Here is a 24054-nt window from a genome sequence, read left to right on the forward strand (position 1 = left end):
AAAAGAAAATTGATTTTATTGTGTGATAAGACCACCAGTTAGTATTGGTGACATTTGTGGATTTTATTTAACACTTTTTTTAAAAGATGTATTTATTTATTTGAGAAGCGGTGTTACAACAGAGGCAGAAATAGAGAGAGGTCTTCCATCCACTGATTCACTTCCCAAATGGCCACAATGACCGGAACTGGTCTGATCCAAAGCTGGGAACCAGAGCCTCTTCCAGGTCTGTCACGTGGGTGCAGGAGCTCAAGCACTTGGGCCATCTTCTACTGCTTTCCTAGGCCATTAATAGGGAGCTGGATCAGAAGTAGAGCAGCCCAGATTCAACCCAGTGCATATACGGGATGCCAGCACCACAGGTGGAGGCTTAATGTACTGTGCCACAGCACCAGCCCCAGTATTGGTAATATTTGTTGCACTAGGTGTCAGAGTTCAATTAGAAGTCTGATGATAATGGTATATATGATTTTATTTTATTTTATTAAAGATTTATTTATTTATTTATTGGGAAGTCAGAGTTACAGAGAGAAAGGGAGACACCACAGAGATCCTCCATCCACGGGTTCACTCCCGAGATGACCACAACAGCTTGGGCTGGGCCAGGAGCCAGGAGCTTCATCTGGATCTCCCCCATGGGTGACAGGGGCCCAAGCACTTGGGCATCCTCTGCTGCTGTCCCAAGGCCATTAACAGGGAGCTGGATTGGAAACAGAGCAGCAGAGACACAAACCAGTTCCCACGTGGGTGTGGAGCTGCAGGAGGCGGCTTTACCTACTGTGTTACAACGCTGGCCCTGTTGTATGTGATTTTGTTAGAAGAAGAAGAAGAAAATATAAAACCACTAGATACATGATTTTAAAATGAACTACCAATACATGTAACAGTTTTTAAATTGTAGTGCTTTTTAGGTTTTTTATGAATGTGAATTTATGTGAGATGTGAGTAAATTGAATAACTGGTTTGGAAGATATAGAGAAAGGTATTTGTTCTCCATCCATCCACTCGATACCCACTTTGGGAGTACTGTCCTCGGCATTGTAGACACAGGGTGAGAGAGACGGCCCTTGCCCCTGAGGAACGCCCAGGGAGCCGGAGGGGGTGTCGGGAAGATTGCAGTGGGATGCGGGTCTGCTGGGAGCAAGCCCAGGGTGATGTAGAACACAGAAGAGGGAAGTTCCTAACCTGGGACTGTACGACATTGGCGTTGTCTCAGGAAACATTCCCATAGGAGAAGCATTTAGGTCAGACTGGAGCAATGATTGGCAAAGCAAAGATGGAAGGGTGGGAGGGAGAGCAGCCTGTGTGATGCGCTGAGTTGTGAAAGCATGGAGAAGCTCCCGTGGCTCACTAATAAAGGAAGCCATGTTTTGAAGATCATCATTCTAAGGAGTCTGAGGACTGTGCCTAGAAGGTAATGAGACATCCTCTGAGTATCTGCCCCTCTAAAGCTTGTGGCTGTTTCTTTGTGTCATGACATACATGGGTAACCCTCGCTGGCTACTACACGAGCGTAACAAAGATTGAGACTGCAGAATAGGAAGCCTGCGAGGAGATATTAGCACCTGAACTGATTTACGTGTTACCTATCATGTTTCTGATTAGAAATCTCTTACTCTGTCCTACCCTCTACTGCCTTTCCCATTGATCTTTTGTGCCATATAAATTAACTTCCTTAAATTATGCTGTTTACAGCAACATCCTAGTAGTTTCACTACACATGCGTGTGTGTGTGAGAGAGATATGTCTACTGGAGTGTGAGGCCTAGAGAGAGCCACCCTGCACCAAGCTCAGGTGTGAACCGATGCAAGACGAGCTCAAGCAGAGGGCCGGTCAGGAAAAGGGAAGACTGTCCAATGGCAGTAGGCGACAGTGCGGCACAGCTTCAACAGGAGTTAGGAGTGGAACCACCGGCCTCCAGGGAATGGACAGCATAGCTCGCCATGGAAACTGGCATTGTTGGCAGCGGTGCTGATTGCAAAAATGCGATCAAAGCGTTCATAGCTTGGGAAGAGTGTTTTGAGCTCCTGCGTGGGTGACTTTGCAGCTCTAGAATACCTCTGACTCTAGTGAGGCGCCCTGGGGGCTTACTGTCTCCACTCCCTGTCCAGGAGAACTCAGGGCAAATACTAAAGGAGCTCACAGGAATGTCCCTTTCTCTGGGGGGCTTTTGGTAAACATCGAGAAGCGTGTCGCAACCTGAGGATGGGACTGGAAGCAGAGCAGGAGACGCTGTAGGTGTCTGCCCTCTGCAGAGCTCGTGGCACATGGCTGACGGGCACAGGCCGGCATTCGCTGAGCCTCAGCGCCGAGGCCAGAGCAGCACAGAGAACACCCCGAGACCAGGTGCAGGAGAGAATACTGCGCTGAGCTGGCTCCTCATTTGCCATCTTTTTTTGTTTAATGATTTTTAAATTTTTATTTATTTAAAAGGCAGAGAGAAATAGCTTCCATCTTCTGGTTCACTCCTTAAATGGCTACAACTGCTAGATCTGGGCCAGCATCAAGCCAGGAGCCCAGAACTGCATCCAGGTCTCCTATATGAGTGTCAGGGACCCAAGTACTTGGGCCATTATCCACTGCCTTCCCAGGCACATTACCCACTGCGCCACGACTGCCACCCGGAGACGAGTGGGCTGTCAGAACTGGAGAGCGTACGGCTGGCGTCCAGTAGGTAGAAGCCAGGGATGCTAAGCATCCTGCAGTGCACCGAACAGCTTCCACCACGAGGAACTGTCCGGCCCAAAGACTTAACAGTGCCGAGCTGGAGTGACGCTGTGCTGGGTGTGGCACAATTGGATTCTCATCTATTCTGTCACCAGATAGTGCGTTCCTTTGTTTTGGATTTTTGTTTGATTTTCTCATAAAACCTGCCCCACTAAAAAGAAAACAGGGGCGGGCATTTGGCCTGGTGGCTGCCGTGTCTGTGTCCCACATCTGAGTGACTGGGTTCGACATCTGACTCCAAATCCTGACCAGGTTCCTGCAGGCACTCTAGGTGACCCTGCAGCAGGAGCAGCACAAGTTGGGGGTCCCACCATTCACATGGGACACCTGGTGATTTCCTAGCTCTGGGCTCCAGCTTGACCCAGCCCACACTTTGTAGGCACTGGGGGAATGGACCAGATGTTAGATGATTCTTTCTCTTCCCTCCCTCCTTATTGCTCTGCCTTTCAAATAAATGAAAAATAAGAATAAATAAAACTGTAAAAGTATATATGTATTTGGCTAAAAACAGTAACTTTTAGAAAAATTACCTTTTAAAATTACAGTCTTTTTGAGGCTTTTTTTTTTTTTATTACCATCTTGTCCTTTCTGCCTCAGGTGGAACAGAATTGGGCCACGTTGCAGGGAGGTGAGATGACCATCCAGACAACGCAAGCATCAGAGGCCACCCAGGCAGTGGCGTCCTTGGCGGAGGCGGCAGTGGCAGCTTCTCAGGAGATGCAGCAGGGAGCCACAGTCACCATGGCACTCAACAGGTGGAGGCAGGGCTGGGGGAATAAATGAGGACCACATTCTGTCCTCAAAGAGAAATGTTGTACCGCAGTTTGTCACCATTGGCACTTCACACTCTCAGCCCTTAAGATACTGTAGGTTGGCTCATAACCAAGCAGATGTGACCTTTTTGTGTGTTTTCGAAGGTTGCTTACACTGTGGGATGCTCCAGTCAGAGTTTCCAGAATGAAGCTGTGTTGTTCCGTGCTGGGTTTGTTCTGCTGGCTGTTGACAGGAAAGGTCGTCCTCATGCCACCCTCCTTTCCCGATGCACTTTTGTCCTCAGTGGTGTGGAGCCTGGTGCCTTCGCTTACCAGCCGTTTGTCATCGGGCAGCTTTTTCAAAGCTCTCAGCACCTAGACTTTCCTACTACGCAGAACAGGGTGACAGTGCCCACTTTGTAGGGGGTTATGAGAACTAGGCTTCTGTGAGAGCCTCAGGTCAGGGCCTGGCGTGCAGTGACCATCAGTGATGCATGGCAGCTGTCGGTCTCAGGCCCCTGGACTCACAGGACGCACAGCTCTGCTTAGATAAGGTAGAAATCCTACTCTTACTGAGGAGACTGGTTGAGGTAAAACTTAGCGAAGAGTAGTCCTTAGAGGGTATTCACTGCTGAATTGTGGATGTTGTGGAAAGTCAGAGGAAGGGGGTTGTCATCACCAAAACTCAAAAATGAGCTGAAGTTTTGCCTACTTGTGGATGCTGGGGACTGTGAGGATGTCGCAACCATTGTCTGGCTGAGACTGCAGCACTAAGGCTGAGGACCGGGATTCAGGTTTGGGTCTTGGCTCCATCACTTGCCAGCTGTTGGGTCTTGAGAAGCGCAACCCTGAGCCTTGGTTTCCCCGTGGTTGTGAGGAGCATACCCGCCATCACACACACTTAAGAAAGACCGTGCGATGGGTTTGTGTGACACTCATCGGGGGTTCAGCCCTTAGCATTCAGGAATTGTGCTGATCATTTCAATTGTATTCCAAGATGTATCCTTTCAGAATTGATGATAGTGAGAAGAGATGAGAAAATCAGTTAGGAAGAAGCTATCTAGGCATGACTTGTTAAAGTCTTGGGAACTGAAGTAGTAAGAGTGGAAGGCTAAAGTGACTGAATGTTTTTACAAATATTCATTGTATTTGAAAGGCAGAGTTACAGAGAGAGAGATTCCAACCGCTGGTTCACTCCCCAGGTCTGGGCCAGGCCAAAGCCAGAATCCTGGAACTCCATCCAGGTCTCTCACATGGGTGCAGGGACCCAAACACTTGGGCCGTCTTCCCCTGCCTTGCCAGGCACATTAGCAGGGAGCTGGATCAGAAGCTGAGCAGCCAGGACTGGAACCAGTGCTCCTATGGGATGCCAGCATCACAGGGGGTGGCTTAACCTGCTGCACCACAAAACTGGCTCAAAGTGAATGAATTTGAAAGAAGTGTGACCAGAACTTGGTGGTTGACTAGGACTGGAAATTACCTAGGGAGTCCCTGAGTGACCTGGAATCCAAAGTTTTTTCACAGCCATGGAATCATGGTGCTTTTCAGGAACATGAAAGTCATTTGGTTCTTTCGCGTCCACTCTATCCCAGTCTTTCCTTTGAGAGAGGACATGGCCAGAGTGACAGCCTCCTACCTTTAGCCTAGCAAACTATCACTGTGGCAGAGACTAGCAAAACTTGATTTCCTTGTGCCTTCAGCCGCACTTTGGATCTCCTAGTGAAGTGTAAAACCCCGGGCACAGTGGAAAATGTGAGGCACATACAGCCTCCCTCTGCAGTGAGGAGCAGGGCCTATTTCCGAGGGCAGAGACGGGAATGGTGTCCCTGAAGGCTTGTTAACCATCTCGGATGCAGCTGAGGCGGTGACCGTGTTTACTCCAAAGGAAGGAGAATGTGGGTCACTGCGGCATGCAGGAGCAGTGAAGAGATGTTGAAATCTGTTTGCAATCAGATAGTTCAATGCCCCAGTGAGTTGAGGTGGGGAGGGTGCATCTTCTGTGAGGGTGAAGACACCAAACCTGGCAGCAGGGATCAGGCCACAGCAAGCTCTGGGGAGAACATCAGTCCAAGAGAGGTAACGCACCCTCCGATGTCTTAGGGATTAAGACACAAGCCTTCGGCGTTTCTTCTCCGGATGAGGCACGTTGGAATCCTTCATCCCTGGCACTGCAGCCTGTCCACAGAGTGTGTTGTTGGAAGTCATCTTAGTGAAACCCGGTCTTTGTTCCTATGGTAACAAAGTGATTTCATAATCTGCCCCTTCTAGCCTGTCTTGTTTGCAGGTGCAGATGGAACAAGCATGGTCTCTAGTACACCTGCACCTCTGCTGCTGTAAACAGCAGATGTGGGTGCAGAGCGGGAAGGGGGAGACCAGCTGCAGGTAGTAGCAGGCGGCGGAGTAAGAAGGCTGGGCTCCCTTCATCTCTACAGGGGAAGGGGATCAGGACAGGTGCAGGACAGACCTGTTTTTCAGCCATGCTGTTAGAAGAGTTTTGTGTAGCAAGTCAGAACAAGGGCTGGGGCCCCTCAGCCTTCAGCCCACCCTGGCTTCCTAACCAAAGCAGGGATGAAGAAATTATGATGAAAAACTATGTTAATTTTAATTTTCAGAGTAAAGAATAAACCAGCACTTTATATTTATTTATTTATCCATGAAAGAGACAAAGAAGAGAGAGACAGATAAAGGAAGTTTCCATCCACTGTTTCACTCCCCAAAGGCTAACAGTAGCCTCAGGGCAAAAGTCAGGAGACAAAACCTCAATCCAGGTCTCCCACATGGGTGCCAGGGACCCACGTACTTGAGCCACCACCTGCTTCCTCCCAGGGTGCACATTAGCAGAAAGTTAGAATCAGGAATAGGATGGGGGCTTGAACCCAAGCACTCCAGTGGGGGTGAGGTGTCCCAACTGACAGCGTAACCACTGGCCAAACCTAGTGCTAAGATTGGCTCTTTTAAGAAAGAGGCAGAGACTGAGTCAAAGTTAACAAGTGAAGAACAAGACATCATATGTTTAAAAAAAAAAAAAAAAATCAAGCTGTTCAGCCTGAGCAACCGCAGAGGAAAGCAGTGCCCTCATTATTTGTTGCAATAGACTTAGAGCTCCTCTCGACCATGTCTTCCGCCAGAGTCAGACAGCTCCTCCATCACACGTACAGATACGTGATACGGATGTGTAAACTGAATCTACGTTTACCCTAGTTGAAACTTAACTTATACTGTGTTGTTGACACCAAGTGTTTATCACGTTTCTACTGTGTACAGTGCTGTGACCCAGGCCCACAGGAAAACAGATACTTAGACCAGTTCCTCTTCTCGAGGAGTTTGGAATTTGGGATTCTTTTGCTGTGAAGATGTCTGCTTTAAAAGAAGAAATGGGGGAGGGGGTGAGAGGGCAGCCATGTGGTTCAGTGGTTAAGGTGCCACTTGCGATGTCTAAATCCCATGTAAGTGAACTAGGGGCCAGCATTGTGTCACAGTGAGTTAAGCCACTGTCTGCAACACCTTCATCTCATATGCGCTATGACTGCTCCACTTCCAATCCAGCTCCATGCTAATGTGCCAGGGAAACAGCAGAAGATGGCCCTAATGCTTGGGCCCTTGCCATAAATGTGGGAGACCAGATGGAGTTCCAGCCTCCTGATTGTGGCCTGGCTCAGCTCTGGCTGTTGGGGACATTTGGGGAGTAAACCAGCAGATGGAAGATCTTCTTTCTCTCTTTCGTTATGCCTTTCAAATAAATACATAAATCTTTTTTAAAAACATTTAAATAAAAAGTGGACCATAATTTTAAAGAAAAATTCACTCACTCTTTTTAATATCACAATATTAAATGGATTGGTATTTGTTCAATAACATGAGGTGGACAACTGAGACCCGAGATCCTCTCTGGAAGCAGTGGGCAGGGGCCGCACAGCTGCTTTTCCCCTGAGTTGAAAGAAACCTCTCATCTGTAGCTCTGGTTTAGAAATGACTTGGTAACTCAAAACACTTTAACCCCTCTTCAACTTTTTAACTAAAGGGAATTTTTTTTTTTTTTTTTGACAGTTTAGTTTGGTCACTTCCCATGAAATCCAGCATAAATGGTTAGAATTGCTTTGGAAATAATAGTCCTAATGGCTGCAAGAAGGCTTTATTATCTTTATTCCCCAAATAAAGTACCTGCCCATAGTTGCTTCTGCTGGCCCGTGCTGACCTGGCGGCCTGTCACCCTGTTGGGCCCTCAGTCCCGGCATTCCACCTTGTGTGAGGTTGCTGGTTCCCAGCTTTCCTTCTAGCATACCGTGTTCCTTAAGTGCTGATCACAGAACACGACATCAGACGTGATCATTTAGAGCTTCTGCCTAAAATGGGTGTGAGCAGGGGCAGGTGCTTTTATTTCAGGGATGAAATTCTCACTGTAAGTACGTGTCCAGGATGTTCGAGAATGGCAGGACATCGTTTTTAATGGCCACGGAGATGAGCTCATTGTAGACTGAGATGAGATGATAGGGGAGAGCAGTCCCTGAGGTAACCCATCAACAAAGGTCCTGTTTCCAAATGAGCATTCTCACACGGATGTCACGCAGCTGCAGTGTTTCTCAGAGAACATGTTTTCTGCTTTCCATGAAGTCTCAGGTGAGAGTGTAAGTTTTTTTTTTTTTTTTTTTATCATTAATCAGTGATGGCTGGATGCTATACAATTGGCTGATGATATTATTTGTTGATACAAATTCCTTTTAAAAAAAATCTATTGCACTGTCTCTAGTGAATACTTAAGAAGTACTTTTTTTTTTTTTTTTTTTTTTTTTTTTTGGACAGGCAGAGTTAGAGAGAGAGAGACAAAGGTCTTCCTTTTCCATTGATTCACCCCCAAAATGGCCGCCATGGCCGGCATGCTGCGCCGATCTGAAGCCAGGGGCCAGGTGCTTCTCCTGGTCTCCCATGTGGGTGCAGGGCCCAAGCACTTGGGCCATCCTCCACTGCACTCCCAGGCCACAGCAGAGAGCTGGACTGGAAGAGGAGCGACTGGGACAGAATCCGGCACCGCAGGCGGAGGATTAGCCAACTGAGCTGCGGCGCCAGCAAGAAGTACTTTAAAAATAAGCTTTATCATTAAAAAAAGTAAGGAAAAAGCCTTCTAGTGATTCCAAATGCAGGATCCCCTTTGGCTTCAAGTTCACAATACAAATGTAGAGTAAGATCTGAGATATCAGATCACCAAGGAATGTGTCAGCAGCAATGGGCATAGCTTTTATCCAGGCTGCATGTAAACTATGATTCTGCTCGGCTTTTGGCCTATATGAGTACTGGTTCAGTTTCTCTTCCAATCCAGCTCCCTGCTTATGGACCTGGGAAGGTAGCAAATGATGGCAGAAGTACTTGGACTCTTGCCACTCATGTGAGAAACCAGGATGAAGTTCCTGGCTCCTGGCTTTGGCCTGGCCCAACCCTGGGTGTTATGGCCATTTGGGAAGTGAAGCAGCAGATGGAAGATCTTTGTCTTCTGGTATCTCCCTTTCTCTGTTATTCTGCCTTTAAAAAAAAAAAAATGTAAATCTCAATAAAGATTGTTAACATGTCTACCACCCAAAGCAGTCTACTAATTCAATGTAATTCCTATCAGAATCCCAATGTTGTATTTTATAGAAATAGAAAAGCAGGCCGGCGCCGCGGCTCACTAGGCTAATCCTCCGCCTTGCGGCGCCGGCACACCGGGTTCTAGTCCCCGTCGGGGCGCCGGATTCTGTCCCAGTTGCCCCTCTTCCAGGCCAGCTCCTGCTGTGGCCCGGGAGTGCAGTGGAGGATGGCCCTGCACCCCATGGGAGACCAGGAGAAGCACCTGGCTCCTGGCTTCAGATCAGCGCGGTGTGCTGGCCGCGACGGCCATTGGAGGGTGAACCAATGGCAAAAGGAAGACCTTTCTCTCTGTCTCTCTCTCTCTCTCCCTGTCCACTCTGCCTGTAAAAGAAAGAAAGGAAGGAAGGAAGGAAGGGAGGGAGGGAGGGAGGGAGGGAAGGGAGGGAGGGAAGGGAAGGAAGGAAGGAAGCTAACCCTAGATTCCATATGGAATCTCAAGGAGCCCTGAATAGCCAAAACAGTCTTGCAAGTGAAGGACAGAGCTGGAGGGCTGACACGTCTCATTTCAGAATGCACTGGACAGCTAATCAAAACAGACACAATGACCAGTGGGATAGAACAGGAAATGTGGAGAGAAACCTTGCCATACTTGTATATGGTCAAATTGTTTTTGACAAGGTTGTTGTTTATTTGAGAGACAGGAAGACAGAGAGCTCCCATCTGCTGGTTCACTCCCCCGATCCCACAAAGGCTAGTGGTGAGGCTAGGCCAGATCTGGGAACCAGGAACTCAATCCGTGTATCACACGTATGACAGGGACTGTTGCTTGAGCCATCACCTGCTGCTTCCCACGCTCTGCATTGATGATGGGAAGCTGGAATTGGGAGCTAGAGCCAGGAATTGAAACCAGGTACTTCAGTGCAGGGTGAAGACTTGACCAGCATCTTAACTGCTCGGCCAAAGGCCTGCCCAGAAGGTGAGACCTAGCAGTGTACAGCTCTTAGAAGAACACACAGGGCAGAAACTTCATGGCATTGGGCTTGCCACTGGTTTCTCAGATATAGCACAAAGCGCATGGTAACAAAAGAAAAAAGACAAATTGGACTTCATGAATATTTTTTAGGTGTGTAGATCAAAAGACTCAGCAGAGTGAAAAAGGAAATATCTCCCTCGAATGGGAGAAATATTTGCAGAGTGTATATCTGAAGAGATTGATAGCCAGAATGTTTAAGACCTCCTAAACTTCAACAACAAAAATGCAGCCCAATTAAAAAAATGGGCAAAGTACTTCCCTAGATATTTCTCCAGAGAAAATATACAAATGGCCAAGAAGCACTTGAAAAGATGCTCCATATTGCTAGTCATTAGAGAAATGCAAATCAAAGCTTTGAAATACCACCTCGCATTCATTAGGATGACTACTGTCCAAAAACAGAAATAACAAGTGTTGGCGAGGGTGTATGAGAGGTTGTGTGTATGTTGGTGACACTGTAAACTGGTATGACTCCTGTGGGAAGCAGTTTGATGGTTCTTTAAAGTAATGAAAAATAGAACTACCACATGGTGCAGCAGTTCCGCTTCTGGATATGTACCCAAGAGAACTGAAAGCAGGGTCTCCAAGAGAGATTTATTCACAGCAGCCAAAAGAGGGATTTATTCACAACAGCTAAAATGTGGAAGCAATCAGATGATGATCAACAGACAGAGGAGTGTATATGGAAACGTGGCACATCCCTACAGGGAGATACTCATCCTTGAAAAGGAAAGGAAGCTTGACACGGGTTGCAGCGTGCATGAACCGTGAAGGCATTCTGCTGGGTGAAACCAGTCACAAGAAGACAAAGATTGCACGATTCACTTACGTGTCACCCAGACGCAAAGGCAGAGTGGTGACTGCCAGGCACGAGCACAGGAGTGGAGAGCTGCTGGGTGGGCACAGCTCCAGTTTCACAGCCCAGAGAGGGCGATGGGGGCGATGCTGGTGACGGTTACATGCCCGCGTGGATGTGCCGGATGCCACTGACGGTGGATTCTGTGTATTCTCGCACAACACAAAGATTATTAAGAAAAACTTTACATACAATAGGATCCTGATTATCTGTTTAAAGTTGTATTTAAGATTAGAAAGAAATAATTATCTCTGTGAGATTTAAAATACTTCTATACTTAATAAATTTTCCCTGTTTTCTACATTGTATTTCTTTATTGTCAGAAAAAATAACTTTTTAAACATGGAGCTATGAACATTTCAAAAACAAGGCAAGTTAGTAAGGGGGAAAATTTTTGATTTAATGAAGTGTTCGTTGGGTTTCTTGTACTGCTTCCTAGAGACCTTGTAGTGCCCAGGAACTCTCCCCCAGGGGAATGATTCTGCCTGTTGTTTTACTTGTCTGCTGGCTTTTTTAGGCGAAAGAGACACCATTGCCCACAGTCCTGACCTGTGTACCCCATCCCTTCTCCGCCCTCACATCCCCTTGTGGCTGCAAGATGACTGCCATAGTGACAGCAAAACCTGCAGCTCCAGAGCCAAGCTCAGTCCCCTGGGGTTTTGGGGGATGTTAAACCCAGGACTCTGCCCACCTCTGCAAAACCAAATGGAGCCACCCCCTTCATGCCCACTTGTGGTGTTTTCTCAGATACTGCAGACTGACACCTGATACCTTCCTAGGAGGGATACTGAATTTATCTGCTTTTTCCCATTCGCATGTCTCTGAAATTTGGATGATAAGTTTTACAATTAAAATTTTTAGAAATTTTTCTTCCTACTGGCACATAAAATAATGAAATATCCTGCAGTTTGTACTACTGTGGAATCAAGAAAAAGGGGATTTATGCACAGAGTAAAAGCATAGGGCAAGCAAAAGAGAGAGGGGGACACGAGTTACTAGCAGAGTGGTCACTGTGCAAGTCTTTCCAGTCCTCAGAGTATTTGCTTTGTGGGGAAGGATGTTTATTATTTCATTGCACTTATAAAAGCAAGAAGTTTGGGTGCATAGTGATCATTTTAAATTTGAAATCTTCATTTGTGCTCTGCCTGCGTACACAGTGAGGCAAAGGGAGGAACTGTGCTTTTCAGGATATTAATCTACCACTGTTTCATTTATGAAAAGCATGGATTTAACCGAATTGTTACTATTTAATAATAATTGAATAGCAAGTCCAGGTTGCTGACTGCTTGGCTTAAAAAGATGGTCTCAGATGGTCTGCCTGTGTTACCGCAGAAAGGGAGGGGAAAAAAGAGAAAACCTTTTGATTGACATCCAAATGGCTTTTGCGTTGTGAATGCCATAGGTCAGGACTCCACAGTGGCTTGCAAACACTCGAGTGATATTGATAAGAAGAGACTGATAGTGAACATCTGCTAGTCTCAAGCAGTCATTGCCAGGTTTAAAAAAATCTCACGTTAGCTTTGTAAAGATGTCTGGCTTGAGATTTCCCTGGTTACTTAGGAAAATTTTAAACTTATTCCTGGCTCCTGCCAGTGGCACAGGTGTGTGCCGTAGTTGCTGGTAGGTTTGCAACCCCGGAGTGAGTAAGCAGGTCCCAGGAAGGCTGCTTTGTCTTGCTGCCGTGCTGTGCCTTTATTCGTCTTACACATCTCCCTCCTGTTCCTGTGCCCACAGCGAAGCTGCCGCCCATGCTGTCGCCACCCTGGCTGAAGCCACCTTACAAGGCGGGGGACAGATCGTCCTGTCTGGGGAAACCGCAGCAGCCGTCGGAGCACTTACTGGAGTCCAAGATGCTAATGGTAAGAAGGCATAAATATTTTATTGGATTTCTTCCCTGTTCCCACTTAAACCTCCCTGACATGGCTGGCAACAAACCCTTCAGGAAGAGATTGAGCTTTGGTTTGCGTCTTTCCTCGCTGGAAGGCATTATATGACTAGGAAAATTCTAGGAGCCTCTGATTCCTTCCACTTGGAGGACACTTAGGGCCGTGGCTGCTGATTTAGCCATTTATTTTGCTGTGAGGGACTTTAAAGTTTGCTGCAGGACACATTTGTCCTTTCCTGTCCTGTGGGGTAGGGTAAGGAGTGACCGTCCCTGTGTGGCGGGGTGCGGTGTGAGAACTGGAGTGTCCCGACTACTTCAGGAAAGGTGCTGCCGCCATCCTGCGTGCTCACGGGGCAGGCAGCAGGCTGACGTGGCACTCTTCTGCTCAGTCCTCAGGATCCTGCTGCCTGTTGTGCGTGGCCTCACCAGGGACCTCTGGATTATTACTATTTTTTTAAGATTTCTTTATTTTATTTATTTGGAAGACATCCACTGGTTCACTCCCCAGATGGTCACAGTGGCCAGAGCTATGCCGATCTGAAGCTGGGAGCCTCCTCTGGGTCTCCCATGTGGGTGCAGGTACCCAAGAACTTGTGCCATCTTCTCCTGCTTTCCCAGACCATAGCAAAGAGCTGGATCAGAAGTGGAGCAGCCGGGACTTGAACCAGTGCCCATATAGGATGCCAGCATTGCAGGTGGTGTCTTTACCCAGTACACGATAGCACCGGCCCCAGACCTCTGGATTTAGCTAGTAACCTGCCACCACCCTGCCCTTCCTTCCTAGCTGTTTGACTTCCTGTATATTGGTGAATAACCTGAAAAAGCAAAAGGGATAGGGTTCATAAAAATGTGACAAAAATTTACAATACCAGCCCAGCTGTTTGGATCCACGTGCCACAAGAGAAGGTGCCTCAGAAGGCTGGGCCAAAGAGGAGGCAGCCAGCCCTGTTCGTGGGAGACCCTCTGTGATTGTTTCTTAAAACTGCATGAAAATATATAATGAAGTAGGGCGAATTAAGTATTCTATGGTTTGGGGGGAATTGTTGCATTAAAGTCTGGAATGAAGATAGATACATATCATACTTTTTATTTGGACAGAAATTCCTTTAGTGGCGGCGTTAGTGGCTGAGAGAGAAGTTCCTGGCACTTTTTTTTTGAAAAGTAGAGTTACAGAGACAGAAGAGATAGAGAGACCTTCCTTCTGCTGGGTCACTCCCCAAATGGCCACATTGGCCAGAGCTGGGCCAGACCGAAGCCAGGAACCTGGAGCCTCTTCTGGGTCTCCCACTTGGGCCATCTGCTGCTGCTTTCCCAGGCGCATTAACAGGAGGCTGGATCAGAAGTGGAACGTCTGGGACATGAACGTTGCCCATAGGGGCAGCTTAACATGCTGCGCCACAGGGCCAGCCCCTCCTAGCACTTTTTTAAGATGGTCCCTGAGAACTGAATGCCTGGAGAGTTGAAGTCTTTGAAGAAAGACACAATGCTGTGTGCATCTCCCTTCGGAAGATAGGAGGAAAGAAAGTAATTCTGTTTCCCCAGAGAAGAATAACATTTAGAATATGGCTTCTGAGAATTTTGTTACGCCAAATAAAAATCCAGTTCTAAAACTACAGCCTGATTTTTCTATAGGGCTGGGGCTTTCATGAACTACCCTAAGCAGAGACAGAGTTGATCTTAGCCAGAATGCTGCGGGATAATAGATCATCTTATAGCCATGTATGTTTGGGATGAAATGGACCACAGGGGAGCCAGTGCTTTGATGTAGTAGGTAAGGCCACCACCTGCTGTGCTGGCATCCCACAAGGGCGCTGGTTTGAGTCCTGGCTGCTCCACTTCTGATCCAGCTCTCTGCTATTGCCTGGGAAAGCAGTAGAGGATGCCTTGAGTCCTTGGGCCTCTGCACCCATGTGGAAGACCCATGTGGCTGCTGGCTTTGGATAGACCCAGCTTGCCCATTGTGGCCATTTAGAAAGTGAACCAGTGGATGGAGGACTTTCTATCTCAATCTCTACCTCTGCCTCTCTGTAACTCTGCCTTTCAAATAAATAAATATATCTTTAAAAAAGAAAAAAAAAAGAAAAAGAAATGGACCATAGATGGAATTAAGGAAAACCTCTCTAGTTAGAATCCCTACCCCTGTTTTCCTACCTTTTCCTGTTCCTTATCTGAGTCCTGGTCTACCCTGAAAGAAAGGTAAGGTATCTGGCTACACAGCATTCTTCTGAAGGTCAGTTGCTGTTGCTCACTGTGAATCTGCTAAAAATACTCCCCTGTGTGGATTTGGTAGGAGACTGTCATCCACATTCTACTAGATTCGACCTGTCTGTGAGAGAACAGATTGCTTTACAGCTCTGGCTCCTTCCCAGCCTTGCTTCCAGATGGATGAATTGGTAGGAACGTTTAAAGACCCTCTGCGTCTCTGGCCAAGTACACTGACCATTCAGCCATATGCTCAAGTTGAATCACACACCCGCTACTGTTGATTACTGGGAGCTGCCTCTTTTAAGCTAGCCTTGGCTTGTGTAAATCAGTTGATATACTGATTGCATGTTGTTGGCTGCAGTTGTGGTGAGAGGAAATGTTGCTCTACGTCCTCAAAGCCAGTAGCTGCCCCATAGCAGGCCATCCCCCCTCTGGGACTGCTGGTACTCTCTGAACTCAGGCCTGGAGAGGTAGACTGACCCTTTCTCAGCACTCCTCTGTCATCAGATGGGTGAGTTGTGCCTCATCTCAGTAAGTTCAGACAAGGGCCAACATTTACCTGCCTTTGGGAATCCAGAGGATGAATACAATATTGATCTGGTCCAAATAATTCTGATAGTCTTTGTCTTCGAACATATTTACCTAGAGCGCTGTAGGATTTACTCTGGGACTGGAACCAGATTTTTTCCCACTTAACCAGCTAATTTGTTTATCTGGCTAGACTTTTTAGGGTTTTCTTTTCATCATTTTTTCAGATTGTGTCCTGTTGCCAGTGTTTGTCACTTCTGTAATGACAAGCTTATGATATCTGCCAGTAGACCAAGTGTATTTTATCAGGAAGAACCAGACAATAGCAGAACAAGGTACTATTTGTGGGCATAGAAATAACTTGGAAACAGACATTGGGGGAAAACTGCATCCCAGGTCCCAGAATATGGTTCAAATAAAAATCTAACTAGCAGTCGACTCTTTTAAGAGCACTATGGATATTGTTCAGACCTGAAGTAGAAACAGTTAGTGGGATGGAGGACAGTAACCTGTGGGAGGTGGCTGGGGTGGGCAAGGATATGAAGCAATACCCTACAGGATGGTGTTTCCCAAGTTAATGACCTTGGCAAAGGTTTGAATTCCAGGCCACCAAGGCAGACCTGACAAAGACATTACCCTGCACCTGTGCACCTACCCAATTCCAGGAGCTGTTCAAGCATTGGCATGATTTTATTGCATTTATGTTCTCTTTTTCAGTAGAGGTAAGTGAGTGAGTGGTCTCTCAGGATGGAGTATCAAGATTTGGTTCAGGGGCTGGTGCTGTGGCGTAGCGGGTAAGCCACTTCCTGCAGTGCCGCCATCCCATATGGGTGCCGGTTCGCGTTCCGGCTGCTCCACTTCCAATCCAGCTCTCTGCTATGGCCTGGCAAAGCAGTAGAAGATGGCCCAAGTCCTTGGACCCATGCATCTGCGTGGGAGACTCAGAAGAAGCTCCTGGCTCCTGGCTTCGGATCGGGACAGCTCTGACTGTTGCGGCCATCTGGGGAGGGAACCAGTGGATGGAAGACCTCTCTCTATCTCTCTCTGCCTCTCCTTCTCTCTGTGTAACTCCGACTTTCAAATAAATAAATAAATAAATCTTTTTAAAAAAAGATTTGATTCAATGTAAAATTTTTCATAGGTGCCTTTCCATTGAGATGTAGATAGAATTGCCTAAGGCTGGGAAAAGCCACTAGATGAGTTCCTTTTACTTTTTTTTTTTTTTTTTTTAACACTGTTCCCTCCATACTTCCCCCTCCAATACACCCTAGTAATAGATTAGCCTGTCCATTCCCTTTCACTCTGCCAGCCTAGGATCCTTGTGCTCTGAGACTTGGCCTGGGCAGGAGGGGTCTTCGTTGAGTACCTTTTTTTATTATTATTATTAAGAATTATTTTATTTATTTAAAAGACAGAGTTACAGAGAGAAGTAGAGCCAGGGAGAGAGGTCTTCCATCTGCTGGTTCGCTCCCAAGATGACCGCAACAGCCAGAGGTGAACTGATCTGAACCCAGGAGCCGGGAGCTGCTTCTGGGTCTCCCACACGGGTGCAGGGGCGCTAGGACTTGAGCCGTCTTCTACTGCTTTCCCAGGCCATAGCAGAGAGCTGGATTGGAGGTGGAGCAGCCAGGACTCAAACCAGCACCCATATGGGATGGCGGCACTGCAGGCTGAGGCTTTAACCCACTGCACCACAGCGCTAGCCACCGCTGAGTACCTTTCACCTCTCACCTAACCAGCACCACCCACTGCCAGCCAGCCTCAAGGAGCCAAGTCTACATACCTTTTCTCTACCTCTTCTTCTTTTTTTTCTTAAATACTTATTTATTTTATTTGAAAGTAAGAGTTATAGAGACAGAGGGAGCAGGGAAGGGAGGGAGACAAGAGAGATCTTCCATCTGCTATTTGATTCCCTAAATGGCCGCGACAGTCAGAGCTGGACCAGATTGAAGCCAGGAGCTTCCTCTGGGTCTTCCACAGGGTTGCAGGAGCCCAAGCACTTGGGCCATCTTCCGCTGCTTTCCCAGGCCATAGCAGAGAGCTGGACCTGAAGAGAAGCAGAGAAGCCGCCGGGGCAGGAATTTGCACTCATATGGGATGCCAGCCGGCATCACGGGCGCCGTTACTACACCACTACCCACCACTCATGCTCTTTGCCCATTTTCTTTTGGATTTTTAATCTTGCTCTTATTTTCTTAAATAGTTTTTTATTGATATAAGGTGAACAAATTTCATGTATAATCTAGCTCTTATTATTTGGAAAAGGTCTTCATCTGTAGGGACATAGCCTTTCTGTTGTGTGCATGTTGGAAATAGGTTTTTCCTCATTTATTTTACTACACTTGATCTTAGCCAAAAGGCCAAGAAGTGATCCCCCATTTATTTTTATTTTATTCTGTTACTTTTTATTTTCCTAATTTATCTTTTATTTTTATGTTAATAGGTCTTCTTACCTTCAAAATTAGATAAATATCTAAATATGTTATCTTCTAATCCTAATAGGGCCTCAGTTTTATAAAAATATATAAAAATATCTGATTTTGTTGTGGTATATGGCGTTAGGTAAGAATCTAAATTATTTTTCACCTCTGTAGTATTCCATATTAGTCCAATTATTCCAGCACCGTTTATTCCATTAAAAAGGTTGGAATCCATTCTTTCTGTACTGATTTGAAATATCATCATTATCATTTGCTGAATGGAAGTTCTTGTGTGAAGTCACTTCTGATTCCATTGACCTGTCTTGTCTGTCGTTTGTACTAGAATGTTTTCTTGTGCTGTTAGTGTTATTAGCCATTAATAAAGGGCCCATGTGTAAATTTGGGGGCGGGTGAATCATTCCAATTTCCAGAAACTTTTTTTTTTAACTTTATTTGTTTATTTGAAAGGCAGAGGAGAGGTCTTCCATCCACTGGTTTACTTCCCAGATGGCCGCAACAGCCAGAGCTGCGCGGATCCAAAACCAGGAGTCAGGAGCTTCCTCCAGGTCTCCCACGCAGATGCAGGGGCTCAAGGACCTGGACCATCTTCCACTGCTTTCCCAGGGCCACAGCAGAGAGCTGGATTGGAAGTGGAGCAGCTGGGACTTGAACCAGCGCCCAAATGGGATGCCAGCACTGCAGGTGGCGACTTTACCCATTATGCTATAGCGCCGGCCCCCAGAAACTGTTTTGAAAGAGTGAACTTTACACTAATTGTTAAAGTTCATTAGGAAGAATAAAGCCCTATTGTGACCTTTAGTTTTTTGGTTTTTTTTTTTTTAATCCTACCAAGCCTTTTACTGGAACTGCTGACCAGTTCTAAGATGCGCTGATGTGATTCCTCTCCTCTCCCCCTGGCTACCCTGGGCCTGGCACTCTGGGTAATGCTCAGTGTCTCAGTGCCCAGAGGTGGGCAGGCAATGCTCTGAGTACTGGGCAGTGACTGGGTCATGAAAAAGACGTTGACCCTAGGACTGGTGTGTCTCTGCAGACCAGGAAACTGCGGCTGTCCATTCTGTTTAGGTGGAGTTCTATGGAACCTTGGTTCTCGTACTTTGAATTTTTAGTTTTTCCTTTTTGACTTTTTTAGTTTTGTTTTTTTATATTAAAGGTGATAGGCACACCACATTTAGGGAGCTGTTTAAGATAGGTCATCAACATTTTTGTTTGTTAGAGAACTTGTATTTTCTCTCCTCAGTTCTGTTTGTCTAACAGACATCGAATACTTACTGTGCAGAAAGACTGCAAGGTGCCGTATGTGCATTATCTTATTTCAGTCTCAGAGTAACCCCGTGGTCGCCATGTAGCGTCCTCGTGTAGGACAGCACACAGAAAGGGTCGGAAAGTTGACCAGGTCCACACAGAGAGTGGCAGACACGGAATCAGAATTGAGGTGATTTGTTTCAAGCCACTCTGCTGTGAGCTCCAGGCTCCTGTCTGGACCCCCACAAATGCAGAGCAAATCCCTGTCTTGCAGTACTGAGTGTGTGGGTTTGGCAATGTCCAGCCTCTCTCCTCCCCTGCCACATGCCACAGGCTGGTTCAGAGTGCCCGTCTGCCCAGCTGTTCCTGATGGCTGTGAACCCTCCCCTCTGCTGGCCTGCAGGAGCCCAGGGTCCGTGTGTGTAGTGAGAAGGCCCCTTCTGTATTAGTGAATGAACCCGCCCTAGGTGCAGGTGCTGTTTGGGGGAAGGAGGCAGTACACCCATCTGAAGAGCGTTTCCTCTGCTGGGAGCCTCTCTCCAGCCACCTGCTGCTCTGCAGTTTGCCCTGGGCCTCTGCCAGCCTCCTGTCCTCTCCCAAGGAAAGCAGAGCGACTCAGGGAGTGGGAATCAGCCTATGACAGACAAGTTGCTGGCTGTTTTGTTTGCCCAAGTCCTCACCAGGCCGCCCCTGGGGCTTCCTGCAGCCCTTACTGGAGTCCAGCAGGTAGAGAGTACATCTTGCTGAGGCTCAGAAGCCACTCCACCCGGGGTCTCAGCCTGCTTTCTTCACGCCCTGAGTGAAAGGAAACGGACTGGAAGGCTGTTTAAAAACTAAAGCTGATGGCAAGGCGCTCCGCTACGCTCACAGAAAGAGCAGCTCTTCACATTTATCTTTGGTGCTGTGGGTTCCTCTTTGGGCCTGGGCCTGGGCCTGGGCCTGGCAATAACCTTGCTACTGAGGTTTTCCCTTAAGATTCTTCAACATAAAATTTTCCTAAGAATGAAAGATCCCACCTAGTCTTGCTGAACTTCAAAACAAATGTACATTTTAGTACCCATTCCAGCTGCCAAATGAAACTAAATGTAGAAATTCCTTTAGGGAAACAAATTCTATCTTATCAAAGATGTCTTCACCTTTTCCCATCCCTGTTTTTCTTTGACCTTACTAAAAAACTTTAGAAATTTATGTATTTCCTAGTTTAATGTTAACTGTGGCCATAGAATACTTCCTTTTTTTTTTTTTTAAAGATTTATTTATTTACTTGAGAGATAGAGTTAGAGGGAGAAGCAGAGAGAGAGGTCTTCCATCTGCTGATTCACTCCCCAAATGGCCACAGTAGCCAGAGCTGAGCTGATCTGAAGCCAGGAGCCAGAAGCTTCTTCCAGGTGTCTCATGTGGGTGCAGAGGCCCAAGCACGTGGGCCATCTTCTACTCCTTTCCCAGGCCATTAGCAGAGAGTTGGATTGGAAGAGGAACAGCCAGGACAAGAACCAGTGCCATTTGGGATACTGGCACCACAGGTGGAGGCTTAGCCTACCATGCCACAGTGCTGCCTCTAGACTACTTCCTTTTAAAGTGATATTTTTTAGCAAGAGAGGTAACAGAGAAGATGAGTGAGGACAAACCTGAGATTCAGATCAGGTAACTCGGGATGCGGGGGGCAAGGGAGACTTGCAGAAGAGATTGCAACAGCAGTCCTATTCTCAAGACCTCCACAGTGAGGTAGGGTGGTGGTGTTACTGCCTGCAAGCGTGGCTGATGCACTGCTATGCTGTGCACAGATCTCTCTGCCTGTAATCATCTGTAATAAAAAGTTTAAATAAATGCAGTAAATAAAGTTTTATTGTAGAGAGCCTCTCGCCTCTCAGCACTTTGAAAGTGCCACTGTGTTGTGTTGTGTTGTGTTGTGTTTTAAAGATTTACTTATTGGAAGAGTTACACAGAGAGAAAAGGAGAGGCGGGGTTGGGGGGTCCTTCCATCCAGTGGTTCACTCCCCATTTGGCCGCAGCGGCCGGCGCTGCGCCGATCCGAAGCCAGGAACTTCTTCCGGGTCTCCCACGCAGGTACAGGGGCCCAAGGCCTTGGGCCATCTGCTGCTTTCCCAGGCCATAGCAGAGAGCTGGATGGGAAGTGGAGCAGCTGGGACTGAACCTGCGCCCATACGGGATGCCGGCACTGCAGGTGGCGGCGGCTTTATGTGCTACACCACAGCACCGGCCCCACTCCACTGTGTTCTGTGATGCTGTGGTGCTGTTTGCATTTTAAATCCAAGCGTATTAAGTTCAGTGCCTCCAGGACTTGGAGCGGACAGCCCCTGAGCAGCTGGTTTTGTGTGAGCTGTGAGTCCGCGAAATGACTCCTCGGAGGAGGAGCAGCATGGGTGGTAGCTGTGGGCATTAAGCCACTGTCCTGTGAGGTACGTGGGCCTGTGTTCCATTGATCGTCTTGTTGATAGAGTGACTTAAGGGAAAGGAAGATACTAGCGGGCTCTCTGCCAAACCAGGCTGAAGCATTACCCGTTCTACAAGGAAGAGCAAATGCAAATTGCTACCGAAGACATCTGCTCCCCCTTGGAACCGGGTATTTTTTACATAAAGGGGAGGGGCATTCTCAGTGACCTGGAAAGTGTACCTCTTAAAAAACGAGATGTGGAGAGCTTTGAAAGAGTTAGAGAGAGAGAGAGAATCTTTCATCTGCTAATTCACTCCCCAGATGGCCACAATGGCCAGCTCTGGGCCAGGCCAAAGGCAGGAGCCCAGAGTTTCATGTGGGTGGCAGGGCCCCAAGTACTTGGGCCATCTACCACTGTTTTCCCAGGCCATTAGCAGGGCACTGGATTGGAAGTGGAGCAGCTTGGACACAAACTGATGCCCTCATGGGATGATGGTGTTGAAGGTGGCAGCTTTACCCACCACACCACAATGCTGGCCCCAAATCAGGGTCTTTTCCATGGCCTCTGATTACACTGGAGCTTGATGTGGTAACTACATGCGCCAGAATTATTTTAAGGAATAGTGGTAGCCATTTTTACTTTAGAAGTCAGAGTCGGAGCTGGCGTCTGGCACAGCAAGTTAAGCCACTGCTCTGCAGCACCAGCATTCCATATGACATCTTCAACTCCCTGCTGCTCCACTTCTGATCCAGCTCCCTGCCGTACACCTAGGAAGGCAGGGTGACCTGCGTGCTTGGGTCTCTGCACTTATGTGGGAAACTGGGCTGGCGTTCCTGGCTCCTGGCTTTGACCTGGCCCAGCTCCAGCCATTGCAGCTATTTGGGGAATGAACCAGAGGGTGAAAGATACTCTTTAAATAATCTGCCTACTTTTAAGACTTTGTGAGATTCAATTGTACCTACCACATGCATGATGTGTTAAAAAACACATACAAAAAAGGAAGTCAGAGTCAAGATAAATCTTAGCAGAGGCAAATAAATACCTGGTGTGAAAAATCTAAGATCTAACGCTGCACTGTCCAAATGGTAGATGTTAGCTTCATGTGACTGAACTTAAATACAAGCTAATTGAAATTAAATATAGTTTTAATGATGTTATGACTTTCTTTTAGGATTTATTTACTTATTTGAAAAGCAGAGTTACAGAGAGAAAGGGAGAGAGAGATCTTCCTTCTGCATGTTCACTCCCCAAATAGCCACAGTTAAACGCTTGAATGAAAGATTTTTAAACTTTTTAATACTTTTTTCAAAGATGTGTTGATTTATTTATATGAAAGTCTGAGTTAGAGAGAAGGAGAGACAGAGAGCGAGAGATTTCTCATCTCCTGGTTCATTCCCTGGATGGCCACAATGGCCAGTGCTAGGCCAAGCCAAAGCCAGGAGCGAGGAGCTTCATCCAGGTCTCCCAGGTGGATGGCAGAGGCCCACACACTTGGGCCATCTTCTGCTGCTTTTCCCAGGCCGTTAACAGGGAGCTGGATCAGAGGTAGGGCAGCCAGGGCATGAACTGGTACCCATATGAGATGGCATTCCAGGCAGCAGCTTAGAATGGTAATACAGTGGCTATATTACTTACTCCACCACCAGCCCTTTATTTATTTATTATTTTAGGATTTATCCATGGGACCAGTACTGTGGCTTACCAGGTAAAGCTGCTGCCTACAGTGCCGGCATCCCATATGGGCACTGGTTCAAGTCCTGGCTGCTCCACTTCCAATCCAGCTCTCTGCCGTGGCCTGTGAAAGTAGGAGAAGATGTCCCAAGTCCTGGGGCCCCTGCACTCACGTGGGAAACTGGGAAGAAGTTCCTGGCTCCTGGCTTCAGATCAGCCCAGCTCCAGCCATTGTGGCCATCAGGGGGGTGTTTCTCTCTGCCCCTGCCTTTTTGTAACTCTGCCTTTTAAATAAAGTAAATAAATCTTTAAAAAAGATGTATTCATTTCCTGTTTTAAATGTTGAGTGGCCACACATGTTCTGAGGTATTGGGTTTTTAATTCACTTGGCATTTATTCTTATTTATTTATTTATTTATTTTGACAGGCAGAGTGGACAGTGAGAGAGAGAGACAGAGAGAAAGGTCTTCCTTTGCTGTTGGTTCACCCTCCCCAATGGCCGCCATGGCCGGCGCACCACGCTGATCCGATGGCAGGAGCCAGGTACTTATCTTGGTCTCCCATGGGGTGCAGGGCCCAAGCACTTGGGCCATCCTCTAGTGCACTCCCTGGCCACAGCAGAGAGCTGGCCTGGAAGAGGGGCAACCGGGACAGAATCCGGCACCCCGACCAGGACTAGAACCTGGTATGCTGGCACCGCAAGGCGGAGGATTAGCCTAGTGAGCCATGGCGCTGGCCTATTTATTCATATTTAAATTG

At 47.2% G+C, this 24054-nt stretch overlaps 1 protein-coding gene across 12 annotated transcripts in view; it reads left to right on the forward strand.

Annotated features, from left to right (window-relative positions):
- The window catches only part of NRF1 (nuclear respiratory factor 1), a 157213-nt gene that overhangs the window by 105582 nt on the left and 27577 nt on the right, over window positions 1-24054 (forward strand). For 8 of the 12 annotated variants that reach the window (XM_051849773.2, XM_051849775.2, XM_051849781.2 and 5 more), the window contains 3 exons: window positions 3325-3482; window positions 12662-12786; window positions 18434-18783. In XM_051849773.2, coding sequence (XP_051705733.2) covers window positions 3325-3482; window positions 12662-12786; window positions 18434-18756 — 606 coding nt within the window. In that variant the 3' untranslated portion in view covers window positions 18757-18783. Of the gene's footprint in view, window positions 1-3324; window positions 3483-12661; window positions 12787-15772; window positions 15881-16262; window positions 16658-18433; window positions 18784-24054 lie in introns of those variants that run through there. The other 4 variants (XM_051849782.2, XM_070071307.1, XR_011387447.1 and 1 more) reach the window with 3 other exon arrangements.

Source organism: Oryctolagus cuniculus, chromosome 3 (assembly GCF_964237555.1).
Source record: "Oryctolagus cuniculus chromosome 3, mOryCun1.1, whole genome shotgun sequence".
Taxonomy (NCBI): domain Eukaryota; kingdom Metazoa; phylum Chordata; class Mammalia; order Lagomorpha; family Leporidae; genus Oryctolagus; species Oryctolagus cuniculus.